This window comes from Vicia villosa, unplaced genomic scaffold, assembly GCF_029867415.1.
Source record: "Vicia villosa cultivar HV-30 ecotype Madison, WI unplaced genomic scaffold, Vvil1.0 ctg.005843F_1_1, whole genome shotgun sequence".
In the NCBI taxonomy this organism is placed as follows: domain Eukaryota; kingdom Viridiplantae; phylum Streptophyta; class Magnoliopsida; order Fabales; family Fabaceae; genus Vicia; species Vicia villosa.
In genome coordinates this window covers 70,825-84,050 of record NW_026706687.1, presented here as the reverse complement: position 1 = coordinate 84,050, position 13,226 = coordinate 70,825, and the positions used below count along the sequence as shown (strand labels likewise).

At 35.7% G+C, this 13,226-nt stretch overlaps 3 protein-coding genes across 3 annotated transcripts; all 3 read right to left on the bottom strand.

Annotated features, from left to right (window-relative positions):
* Window positions 1-1,428: 1,428 nt before the first annotated feature.
* Window positions 1,429-2,306, bottom strand: LOC131642831 (uncharacterized). Its single transcript, XM_058912999.1, has 3 exons — window positions 2,195-2,306; window positions 1,758-2,108; window positions 1,429-1,674 (listed from the first exon to the last, which is right to left on the bottom strand). The coding sequence occupies exons 1-3, from the start codon at window positions 2,264-2,266 to the stop codon at window positions 1,429-1,431; spliced, it is 669 nt and encodes a 222-aa protein (XP_058768982.1). The 5' UTR covers window positions 2,267-2,306.
* Window positions 2,307-3,440: 1,134 nt separating this feature from the next.
* On the bottom strand, window positions 3,441-8,527 carry LOC131642830 (uncharacterized). Its single transcript, XM_058912997.1, has 8 exons — window positions 8,287-8,527; window positions 7,491-7,932; window positions 6,487-7,403; window positions 5,430-6,400; window positions 5,180-5,339; window positions 4,920-5,114; window positions 3,937-4,794; window positions 3,441-3,856 (listed from the first exon to the last, which is right to left on the bottom strand). The coding sequence occupies exons 1-8, from the start codon at window positions 8,525-8,527 to the stop codon at window positions 3,441-3,443; spliced, it is 4,200 nt and encodes a 1,399-aa protein (XP_058768980.1).
* Window positions 8,528-9,489: 962 nt separating this feature from the next.
* LOC131642827 (uncharacterized) lies at window positions 9,490-10,212 on the bottom strand. Its single transcript, XM_058912994.1, has 3 exons — window positions 10,017-10,212; window positions 9,863-9,916; window positions 9,490-9,783 (listed from the first exon to the last, which is right to left on the bottom strand). The coding sequence occupies exons 1-3, from the start codon at window positions 10,113-10,115 to the stop codon at window positions 9,604-9,606; spliced, it is 333 nt and encodes a 110-aa protein (XP_058768977.1). The 5' UTR covers window positions 10,116-10,212; the 3' UTR covers window positions 9,490-9,603.
* Between the last annotated feature and the right edge of the window lie 3,014 nt (window positions 10,213-13,226).

The following is a 13,226-nucleotide window of genomic DNA, read 5'->3' as shown; positions in this document are numbered from 1 at the left end:
AAAAACCCTAATTCCCGACTTTTTGCTCCTTGATGAATTTCTTTGAATTTCTTTGGTCAAATGACTTTGACATCCATATATTGATGATATTGATCTTTGAAAGTCATTTTTTGACCAAAAACCTTAAAAGTCAATGATGATCCCACACAGTTGACTTTTCCTGACAAAGTGAATTTTTGGGCTTTTGTGTAGAAACAAGATCTTTTCCTCAAATGAATGATGTAAATGGATTATATTGAGGTAGTAGAGACTCTTGAATCATGTCTTGAGTTTTGGATTCATGCCCTGATTAAAAAAGTCAACTATCTTGGGGAATTAGGTCAAAAACCCTAATTGTCGACCAGATGAGAATGATGACTGTAGACTTTGAATTGAGGTGTGATGTCCAGTGGATCTTGTCATATGGGTTATTTGAAGATGATTGATGTCTTTGAATGATCCCCTGGGGCTTTTTATGGTTTCCCAAAGGTGATCCCTGATTTTAGTCCTTGATAAGGCTTAAAACCCTAGTCTATGGATCTGAGTAATTCTGTGTTTAGATGACTGGGTGTCTTAATCAATCATAGGTGAAATAATGAAGCTCTTGAGTCTCATGATTGTGTTAGAGACTAATCCTCCTATTGATTGATCCTTTGCCTGAGTTTTCCTGTCTTTGAACACCCTCGATTGAATGTCAGGCTGCTCTGGGTACTTGCTTTGACTTGATGAAAATCCTGAAGATATGTCATCTCAGGGGGGTCAAAAATTAGGGTATGACACCTATAAATGTGTCCTCAAGAAGAGAGATGGTAAGACTGAAATGTTTCTTTGCAGGGGGTGGTATAAGTTTGGAAAAAGCAGAAACTTCAAGAAAGGTGATATTCTGCATTTCACCATTAGGTACCCACCTGTTGAAGAAATTATGGTGTCTGTTGTCCGTGGGAATTAGTGAAGAATGCGATGTCGATAAGTTGTGTTTTGTTTTGGAAATCTGTGAATGTAGTTGGGTGATTAAGTATGTTTTAATTAATTTTGTTGTAAAATATTTCTGGACAACCAAACATGATATGTGTACTATGGTATTGGTAATTAAGTAATTATAGTTGTAATTTGTGTGGGTTATATTTATTTGTTTCGGTGATATTTATATATATATGACATGTGATTGGAGTAATAATTTGGAAAGAATTTAAATGTTGTTATTAAGATGGTGGTTCTTTTTTGGTATAAGTAAACATGACCGAATTTTTTATTGGCATATAGATGGTGCGCTATTGTCATTAAGCAGCACAATGTGCCTGTATTCATTAACAGACTGTTTATATAAAGTAACAAAATTGAATTAGTAGTATGCCATATTAAATTTGTGTAAGCGCAATTTATATTTTTGAACAGGAAAAAAATAAAAAACTAAATATTGTAACATGGAATTAAGACAAATATGATTAATCAATGGATTTTATATACATGACATTTTTTATTTGGAGACCTGATATCAAATCTAAACCTAATAGTGTCACCAACTTTGAACATATTGGTTTGACAGAATTCTTCCCAGTCGGGTCCTAACTTTGTCGGGTATGTAGTGTTTATGTATGCCAAATCCAGGATTGTCCTCGTACCATTATCACAGCACAAGTTGAGACAGTTGTAGTTGTAATCTTTTAAAAGTCCAGCAAAGTCCTCCTCCAATCTCTGTAGATAGTAGCAAAAAAAAATCAAAGCATAAGTAGTAAAAAAAGTTTAAAGAAACTACAAAAAAAAACACTTGTTCTTACCAACTTGGTTTGACCTAGTTCAACATTTGTTAGACCGAGGTCGAAAACCATAATGTTGTCTGCGCCCCAAAACCTGCTATGGTAAAAGGGCAATTGCTCGATATCCACTATATTTTTGATGTTGAGGATGCTAAAATTGTCGTCCATATAGTAACCCACCTCAAGAACAACATTAGAGGGGCAATTATAAAATTCTTCAACGTCTTTCCATCCATTAATTATAAGTGGATGAACTTCATCTTTGTTATAGATTAGGACGTGATGCACACCTTGGTTGTTTAGGATGGTCCATGTTTTTGTTATGTTGTTGCTAAAACGACATATAAATGTGGGATCAATTTCTGGAAATTTCTGCCAATTCATATAAAAGTTATTTAAATAGGTGTGTTAGGAAGTTATAAAAGAATGGAAAAAAAACAATTAACAAAAGTTGTAACCTGTTCAGATAACTTTGCTATTGTGAAGGAGTATTCCAATTCACTGTGACAAAGTTTTCCTATCAAAGCCATATGGAATTGGTGGTAGTTGTTGTTGGGGTAGAAAATGAGACTTCAATTATTTGTGATTTATCTTCAGAACTTGAAAAATCATATTTAAAGGGAAATGCATATGATACCATAGTTGAATAGTCCCCCCAAATATTGTTAAATATTGTGCATAGGATTCCATTTTTAATAGGAGGGATACATAGTGCATGGGACCCTAATAATTAAAAATATAGTACAACGCATTGCATGTGAAAACTGGTTGGACCGGATATGCGGTGATGGTAAGAGACAAAGAATATATTCCATTAGCATGTGATATGTTGTGGGCCTATTTTGCATAGAAGTTGTTGTAAATATAATAAAAAACTTGCTGGCAGAATATATTCCAACAGGATGTGACCATGTGCTGCCAATAAAGAGTCTCACGTGAAAGTAAATTTGGAAAGAAACAAAGGATGCATTATTGAAAACCTTATGATAAAGAAAAAAACGGATTCTACACCCAAGCGGAAGAAAACAGGAGACAAATGAATTGGTCTAGAGATTATGAAAACAAAGGAATATGAATGTTGGCTAAGATGAAGTTTCAAGCTTTGCTATGGCGAGAAGCATTGAAATTCATAGTGTAGTCTCAGGTAAAACAATTATATTGTTTTGATTATAATGGCTTGGTTAGTGATGATAATTGGAAATTGATTGTAGTTCTAGAGGTAAAAATAATACTTTATGTTCCGGTTGTATAATTGGAAATTGACATATTTACTGTAAATGTAGAGCAAAACAAACATAGATTCAAAATATAAAATAATGTTGGCAATGATATTGCTACATATAGAACATAACAGTTAAGCGTTTGTGTTCAAAAATGTTGGGATCCTCTGTTTTTTAGATGATCTGCACAGGAAGGTAGGTTTTATTAGAATGCAAAATATGGTAATTTAAAGTATATATAAACGACAGTATGTATAGTATAGAAAATGTTATCAACAATTAGTGATAAATATAAACTGGAAAAAAGATATATACGTACCGTCTAAATGTTGTTAAAAACTTCCTTATATACAACATTACATGTTGAAAGCTTTGGGATGTTTTTATCATCATGTATCAATATCTTGATACCTTTTTTAGTTGTAACTCGTGAAACGGCAACATAAATCTGTCCATGTGTGAAAACATCCCGAGGTATATAGAGTCAAACCCAATCCAACGATTGGCCTTGTGATTTGTTAATGGTCATGGCGTAGGCTACAATAACCGGAAATTGACGTCTCGATAACTTGAATGGCCAAGGAGATTGAGACGGGGACATATCCATTCGCGGGATATATATAACCTTCCCATTATTGTTATCACCCATCAATTTGGCCTCAAGCACATGAGCAGCCATATTAGTTACTATAAGCCTTGTCCCATTACATAGACCTTGGGATTGATCAATGTTTTGCATAAGCATGATTGGTGTTCCAACCTTTAACTTTAAGTGATGGTTGGGTAGGCCAGAAGTTCTTAAAGAGCTGAGGAATTTTGGGCTAAGCACCTGAAGAATGTTGCTGTCATGGATTTCTGATTGATCAACTGAGTTAGAGCTGTAGTAATCTCTTATTTCCCCTATAAAATTATCCATTAGAAAAGATATAACAATCTAAAGTGGAAGCAAGAATGGGCCTATAATTAATGCAAAATTTTACCTGGCATCATGGCAAGGATATGGTCATTGATATTGTCAACAATGTCCAAAGTGGAAGCAAGAATGGCCCTATTTTTTAGATAATCACACGATTGGTAACAATTTAAGAAATCAGGATATGTACTCTCCATGATGGCTAGAATAGGGTCGTCGAAGTCTGTTATTAACAGTTCGGGCGGTATGTCAATGTTAGCATAACCGTCGTTAGGTTCTGAAATTCTTCCCTCTCCTATCTTTAAAAGCCAATCTGAAAAATCCGCAATTTCCTTTTTATCTTCTTCAGTTGGTCCGGAGGATAGACGCATGTTTTTTGTCAAATTCAAGACTTTAACATAATGCCAAATGTAAGAAGTGTTAATTGTTGAATGGACAATGTTAGAACGGCTTCCTCCGGGTACAACGGGTAATATCTGACGAAAATCCCCACCAAAAATCACAACCTTCCCTCCGAAAATAGTTTCGGAGTTACTGTAATTACTCATGACATCCTTCAAAGTCCTGTCCAGCGTTTCAAAACAATATTTGTGTGCCATTGGTGCCTCATCCCATATAATTAGCTTTGCCTCCCTTAGAAGACCAGCGCTAGGGTCATTGAAATTAATTTTGCAAGTTGAGTTCTCGAGACATGGAACTGGAAACTTGAACTTTGAATGAGCTGTACGACCCCCTGGCAACAAAAGAGATGCTATCCCACTTGTTGCAACAATAAGACAAAACTCATGCTTAGATCTCAATGCACTTGCAAGTGTTCTCCACGTATATGTCTTACCGGTTCCGCCATAACCGTGCAGGAAGAAGACACCACCTTGTTGTTTGTTAACGGCATCCATGATTTGGTCGTAAATCTTCCTCTGTTCATCTTGTTAACACCATAATAACAAACAGTATAAAATGACATACATGCGTAAATGATACTTGTTGACATTTGTTTATATAAGCATGTAAATTAGTAATAAGAAATATGTTAATCTTAGATTTCATTACCAGTGAGACATTTGAATAGGTTATCAAATTCCGCCTTCATGTCCTGGATATTGTACTGTCTTTCATCGTATATAACATAGTCATTCGGATAAGGAATGGGCTTGAAATCATGTAGGGTATGATGGTTCAGTTGCAGCATTTTTTCGATCTCTATCAATGTAAGCTGCTGGATTGCGTCATCCGGTAATGTTAAATCTGTGGTCCGTAGAAAAGTTAGTGTACCTGGATATAAATAGCATGGGATGTTAAAGTTAGTGTACCTGGATCGTTGGCAATTAGTTTTTGCTCGTACAAGAGACCATCGAACAATATAATCCATGATTCTTTCCATACATGGGCAGGACGGTTTACAGCACCTGATAGGAGCATAACTACAAACAGCTTTCTAAGATAATGACCTGTCCCCCAAGTACTTGCCTCCTTTAATGCACATATGTATTCTCAATCATCATCTAAGAATCCCATTGCAAAGCATGCTTCTCGAAAGGTGTCATATTGTCTTTCACCGACCTTCCTGATATCTTCATAGCAAGTTGGTCCCTTAGCCACCGTCAACATCATCCGCAAATAGAAAAGTTCCCCGGTTGTCGGTGGAACCCACACCAAACGTCCGATAGTGAACCCTCTTTTTCGTGGTTTCCAAAATCTGTTTCTCTTAACATAAACAAACTTTGTAATAAATTCACCGTATGTTAATGACTGGGCTTCCTCATATGTTGCATTTGCTACCAGCCAAGACGTGAACATAGATTCTGTTACGCTTGCACTCTCTAAGACATGTTCCATTTGTTCACAATCTTTATAATAGACAGCCTTTTCACCAATGAGATGGAAAAACATTCGCTCAACAGCAGGTTTCCTCCCATGAACCTTGTATGAAAATATTCGCCAACACGCCTCACTCGGAGAAACATACCTACAATCGAGATATTGTTTGATCTCATCTACACATTCATGCTGTAGTCCGGTGTTTGACTTAGAAGCAACCACACTTGCACCGATTCTGTCATATCCTTTGTGAATATATTTGAATAGATACTTGATAGAAGTGCATTGGTTACACCATTCCATATTAATATGTGCTTGATATTTCAACAATAACCGAGTGTTATAGGGGACGACATTTCTATTATCCAACTTGATATTATTTTTTGTAATTACATGGGTGTTGGATCTTCTTCTATATAATGGATAACCTTCAGCATAAACAACTGTATCTTCGATGAAATTTTTTGGATAATATTTAGAACATTGATGATTTCTCATACATTGTGAATTAGGCCACGAAAGACCGCGCGGTCCATGTATCATATGTGATTTTACCAGTGCGTATAAAGCAGGATGAAGTGCAGGATCAGGAATCTCGGCACAAATGATGTTATCAATGTCGGACGGCGTTGGATACTTGCTTTGAGGGTGCAAGAAGATCAAAATGTGGGCATGGGGTAAGCCTCGCTTTTGAAACTCAATTGTATACATAACTGCATAAATAAGTTATAAAGAATTGGTAAATGTGAATAATAAAGAATAGTGAAGAGTTAGAAACATAGTGGGGGGGAAAACTTACATGCCAAAACTTTCCCAAGAATATGTTTTTTTGTTAAATCAATCATAAGCTCTTTAAACTTGATGTTGAAAACTTTGGCAACAATGTCAGGCCTATCATGAGGTTTTAAATTTTTCGGGGATAACAACCGTGTAATCTCAGGCCAATTTGGGTTGCATGTGAAGGTGATAAACAAATCTGGGAACCCCAATCTGCTTGAAATTGCCATACCGTCGAAGTAAAGTTGATCCATGTATCGTTTTCTACCCACAAAAGAAGATGGTAGAACAACATGTTTACCTTGTTTGTTACCTGGATTCTGGTCTCCTTGCTCACACCTTCGTTGCAAATTATTGTATTTTCCGACCCTTAACTTGGATTGATTTTTTTGCAACCAATTGAGACGTTCTGATTCCATCATAGCGTAACCATCAACCAAAAATTGTTGGAAAAGTTTCCTTGAGTACAATAATGTTTTAGGTTCATCTGTGCATTCTTGGAGACAAAAACACAGCCAATCCTTGATAGACTGCCTATTCTTCCTTGTAACAGTTGTCTCATCTTGATACTTGTGAAGGATATTATTCCGGTATCCATCTTCACCGTAGCAAAAAATCAATGGGTATTGATATGAAAGATAACTTGGATTGAACTCATCTATTCTTTGTAATTTACCACTCCGGTATTGGACCACAATGTCTCTCATTTCACCTGTGTCAACATCTCCAACAATAAGGGCAGCAACTTCCGCAACGGTTGGCATATTATACACACGACCATCGTCATGTCTGTCACTGATAAGTTTCAGCCTTAATTCGACGTATGGATTGGCCTTAAACATATCACATGCCATTCGAAACGCTTTGGCAAGAACATTAACTTCATCTAACATACTCTTTAACTTTGCTACAATAGATGTTTCAATAGATGTATTGTCCCTGAAATACATAATAGCAAACATGGTGTTATTTGTTTAAGTAATCGTATAAACACTTAGGTCTATTTAGGAGAGGAAACCTCATTACTTGAAACAACGCATTCTATTTGTAATCTCGTGGTCAGTGTCGTAAATGTACAATTGGGCATATTGTGGTAGTGCACCCTGTGGTGGTATAAGACTGCCTATCCGGTGACATGTTTGACCGTGTAGGCGCATCGTTGGAGGACCTCCTCCCTTGGGAATCTTGGTGTCAAATTTCATTCTCAGAGATGTAAACGAAAACATTGCATTGTATGTTCGTATATTGGCTTGAAAGTTTTTGCTCTCAGGATCAGTTTTGTGATGGAGTAGCTTTTCTAACAGTAACGGTGGTTGTTTCATGTAGGGTAAAACAATTTTACCGCTCCTGCAACACAATTCGAATTTTGGAACAGTAGTATGTTTTCTCATATTCTTGCGCTCTGCATACCACATGCAAGCTTGGCAAATTAAACATTCCCACACAGGGTCACCAATGTCAGAATAAGCTGCAGAAAAATAAAATATTTATTGATTTCAAACGGGTAGCAATTTACGCGGATATTATGTCAAGAGAAGTTAAATAGCAAGTTACACTGGTTGTGTTGATCATGAATATCATCAGGTTCTACGGAGTCATCTGAATCAGAGTTGTGTCCAAATGAGTCGCAATCTTCAGAATCTCCATTGGTATCATCGGAGGAAGAATCTGTTCTACTTACATTAGGATTAGGAGGAGATAAATATTGTGGGTTTGATATTTTAGGAAAAGTGTGGGAATTGTTAAGAGCGGCAGGGGTTGTAATTAGTAGTTGATTTTGGGTGAATTTTTTCCGCTTGCCGATGTTTGATGATTCACCTACATGGAGCGATGGAGATGTCTCCACATTGTTGAAACGGCTGAACAGATTCACCCCATTGCCGGCAAGAATTCTTGATCTTTTTTGTTTTGTAAAATGGAAACATGGTGTTGAGATGGTAGAGTGTGGGAATCGTTAGAGATAGTAGGCTGGAGAGGAGATATTGTTGCAGTGTCCCTGGAAGAGGCAGCGAATTTCCCAGTAGTAGGTGTTGATGTTGGCTGGTTTTCTTTGTTATGGCCATGGTTAGAGAGTTTATTTTTTGACAACAAAATCCTCCTCCTTTTTCTTGCAAGAGTTGTAGTGGAATCATTTGCATCAAAGGGGTAGCCATCCATTGAAAGTCACTTAGTTGAAATGAAGAAGTTGATTGTATGATGTGTAGTTTAAACCAACAAATGGATGGATCTTGATTATATTTGAAAACAGAACAAATCTTACATATCAATGATTTGAACAAAGGAGGGAACTAATTGTTCCTTCATCAAAATAAAAAGAGAGGGAAACAGGATGTCATTTTAAAAAAAGCTGGGAAAATTTCAAATTTGAAATAAGGGCACATATGAATAATAATATAAAACAATTCAGAATATCCTCTACATAAGAAAACAAAATAAGAAAAAAAATTAAAAAAAGTAGGCCAAGATTATAGGCAGTAGGAGGCTGTACTTTATCATATTTTAGGGAATCATTGTGCAGGTTTTAAGCCAAAATCGATGGAAGTGAGACATGAGAGGGGGATACCTTTACACAAAATCCAAAAGCAAACCAATTGACTCAAGTAAGTGTCTAATCAATGATTATTTAAATAAGTATGTCGTACTACTTGATAAAAAAAGTATAAGTATATGTAATAGAACATAAAACTATGTTTCCTCATTTAATATTCCTTATTAAGTTAGTATGTAGTTTTTATTGACGTAGTTTCCAGTTTGTTGTTAGGCAGAAGTAAAGTAGCAAAATGTGAGGCTGTTTAAGTACTTTATCATATTACTCATATACTATATATAAAAGCTATAAGGTTTGGTGATGATATAAAGAGAAATTTGGCTGTCTCATTTAAACAAACATTTGTTTCATTCATGTAATAAAACAACCAAATAATGCAGTCGAGTAACGATGTTAAAATGATCGGACAGTAGTATAATACCGAAAGCATACGTTATATTGATTTCACAGTAGTATGATACCGTAACATTCGTTAGATTGATCGAACAGTAGTCAAATAATAATGTAATATTACAACAAAATATGTAGTTTCCAAATAGAATCCTTACATAAAATGACCCAAAATAATAGCAGCCATGACAATATTATCAACTATTTTTCAATCTTCACTAATTTCCTAGTGATCCTGGTTGGTTTCTTAAGTTTAGTCGAAGACAAATCTCCTTCGCTGTGTGTTGCATGACTTGTAGATTCAATGGATGGATTCGGGTTCTGTCTTTTTGCCGTAGGTGTGACCGGTTCACCGTGCAATTTGGAAGTAATTTCAGGATCCTGCAGTTAAAAAGAAGTGAGAAAGAAGTACATTGATGGCGGTAAATATGTGGCATTTGTATAGGTCTCAAAACCACACCGTAACAATGTCGGAATCATCAACAGGAACAGCCTCATCAACACTCTCCTTGATCTATAAACAAAAATGAATAAAAGAAAATCAGAAATAAAACTTGACATGTATTCAACTAAGTTAGAAGAAAATGTTAGACACAGCGCAAGACAAATGTTACATGGTTCACAGGGGCGGAAAGCTGTTGTGAATTAACTGTACTTGCATCCACCCATTCAGCTTTTAGTTGATCCACAATAGGTTTATCTTTCACTAACATGATGACAGAGCAATTAGACCAATCTGGTTGCCACTTGACTTTGAAGGCAAGTTCCTGATCCAGGAGCTTGTCAAGTGCCAGCGGAAAATCGAGGGGATCAAATATTCCAGCCTACATAAAAATGAATATATACACCATGAGTTATTATATGCAGTGTTGAACCTGTATGTTTTAAAAATCATTAGTGATATTTTTGTTGGTACCTGAAACATTGTTTCGCGCATATGAGCAGCCGACACTTCCAATAGTTCCTCACTCTCCTTGTCCCACAAAACAAACTTGCATTTCGTACCAGCATGAAGAACACCCACCTCTATTTTATACCTAAGTTTGTACCCTTAAAAATGTAAGTTCACATTTCACAGGTAAAGTTGGTGTGAAAATTAGTTGATCAAATAAATAATTGGCGTTTATACCTGAATATGGCAGTTTCAGTGTCATGTCCCTTTACACACTTGTAGGGAGGTTTATCACCAGTGACTTTATTTGGGCATTCATGGCATGCCTGGTAGTACCAGCCATATTTTGAGGCAAATATTTTTGTAATTGTAGCAACCGTAGCACAAAAAGTAGTCTGAGTTTACAAAAGGGTAGTTAACGGAAAATCAAATATAATAAGAGTTAGACTATATTTGCTTAAAAAAAATGAAAGATTACTATGTCTTTGAGTTTAACTATTTGCTCAAGAGGAAGAAGAACAGCATTAGACAACAATTTTTGGGTAGGTGATTGGCGAGAAGTGTATGAGTTTTGCGACCTGCCCTGAGACTGCTGACTGCGAAGGCCCGAGACAGCCATTATAGTATCCTGTGTAAGCCTGAAAACCAAAATAACATAGTCAGAGTTAATTATGAAGGATGATACCAAGTGCAGGATATTGTAATAAACCAAGTGAGTACATTTTGGCGAATTGTTTGATTGTCTCCATGTCTTCATTAATAGCCACTTTGGTGACATTGTAAGTGTTGGTAACAGATAGTGGATATTTGCCTGAAAACATAAAATAAGTTAATAACAATATCTACTTGAAAACATAAAACACACTTTATGAAGCGTAGGAACCAGTATGGGAGTAATATATACCAAAAGCTTCTTTGACTTTTGCATATTGAATCAGAATCACAACCGGAATGGCAGTATCAACCTGATGTTCAACGTAGTTGATAAACTGCACCGCGTACGCCTCCCATAACGTAATCGTTATAGTGTTGTTGCTACAAAAATGCACATTTAAACTACGATATCAGACAAAATATAAGATATAAAGGGCTACCATTAAGATGTATGAAAGGTAACAAACAAACTTTCAACCTCAAGTCGCGAATGACAAAGTTGACCTATTGCTTTTTACTTCCAACCTGGGCCTGTGTGTACCCAATTTCATCAACCACTCCGATAACATCTGTATAAGTCATTGGGAAAACGTGCATCAGGTTAAACGAAATATCAGATGCAGAGTGCTACATAGAAGATGAGATTGACCCAAAACGTAAATAGAGTTTGACCTAAAAGTTGATCTTTATTCCATTTCCCAGTTAAAATATCAAGAAACGGAGTGAGTCTGCAAGCCTTTTCCTGAATCTGATGCACGTTTCTATCCCCAACTTTGGTCCCACCAGTAAATTTAAGGAGGTACTTGTGAGCAGAAGGTTTGAACAGTAGATCATTCAGCTGAACTTGGAAGTTTGCAATAGTGTAAGTATCATTAACAACAAAGAGCGAATCAAAACTCTGCCTATACACAGGAGGTACGATAACATGGATATCACTTCCCTATCAAAACCAAAACAAACAAAATCCATCAATATCAAATAAACCATAAAATATAGACTACAGGCAACGATAAATAATAAAAAAATATACTCTTTAACACCTCCCTACAACCAAATATAAACCTATTTGAACGAAGACACACTGTTTGAAAATATAAAATATGAATACAAAATCTTCGTCATTAACACCTCCCAACAACCCAATCTTAACCTTCCAAAACCAAATATACTGTATGAAAATATAGAAAATCAAGAACAGATTCAACGAAAACAACAAAAATAATGGCTTTTCGTAAAAATGTTGAAACTAACCTCAGAATCATAAACAACCATCTCAAAATGTTCCTTGTTGTTAGAGATGACACTCCATTTGTGATGTATTTTAACAGCAACTTTCCAAAGTTCCTTTTCATTGTTAACATCAGAGTTTTTTCCAACGGTCGTGCCATTTTCTTGCCTCAAGTTAGGGTTTAAACTATGGCTACAGCTTCGGTCGCAGAGGAAGTTGTATTCTCAAAAAAGTGTTGAGTGGTTTGCAAGGGTTTGAAAGGTATAGGTTGAGAGAATGGTGAGTGACGGCAGAGGAAGAGGGAGAAAAACGAAAGATTGCATATGGGATTGTGATTGGAAAGCAACATTGGGAGTAAGGAAAATCTATAAATGGGTATAGATTGTCTTTGGAGGAGGACATTGCCTCACCCGATTCAGTTAGATTAGAAATAAAAGGACAAATAGTACATAACTTGACCAATAGAGAGAGCAACAGAAGAAACTAATTGTTAGATTCAAGTCAAAGTCAGAATTTAGTCACAAAAAATATTATTTGGACACGTTTTGACCCTAAAATAAATAGGTGGAATTTTTTAAACAAAGGGCATATGAGTATTAACCAGGTACTTGTGTTTTCTTATTTTATAGATTTGTTCCATCATAAAATACTCAAACAATAGAAAAAATATTTATATTATTCAACTTCATTTTGCTTATTCCTTTTAACGGTGATCAATTTATTTAACATATGATTAACTTCCTAGGGAATTTCAATGATCCAAATCTAAATAAGAAAATTATTCTGATCAAGAACAGAACGGATTAATCCACTCACATGGCTGACTTAACTTTATGTAGATCTCTATGAAAAAAATGCTTTTCTTCACCTCAATTCATTATATTATTATAATTTGCAAATTGCAAGCCATGTGATAACTGCATTATTTCTTTTATTTCCATTCACATTATTCAATGGTGGCCTAGGGTTTGAAGTTTGTGGAATTTGGGTTTGTGGATAACATTCAACACACATTATTTTCTTCAATTATACTCAAAGTGAATATTATGC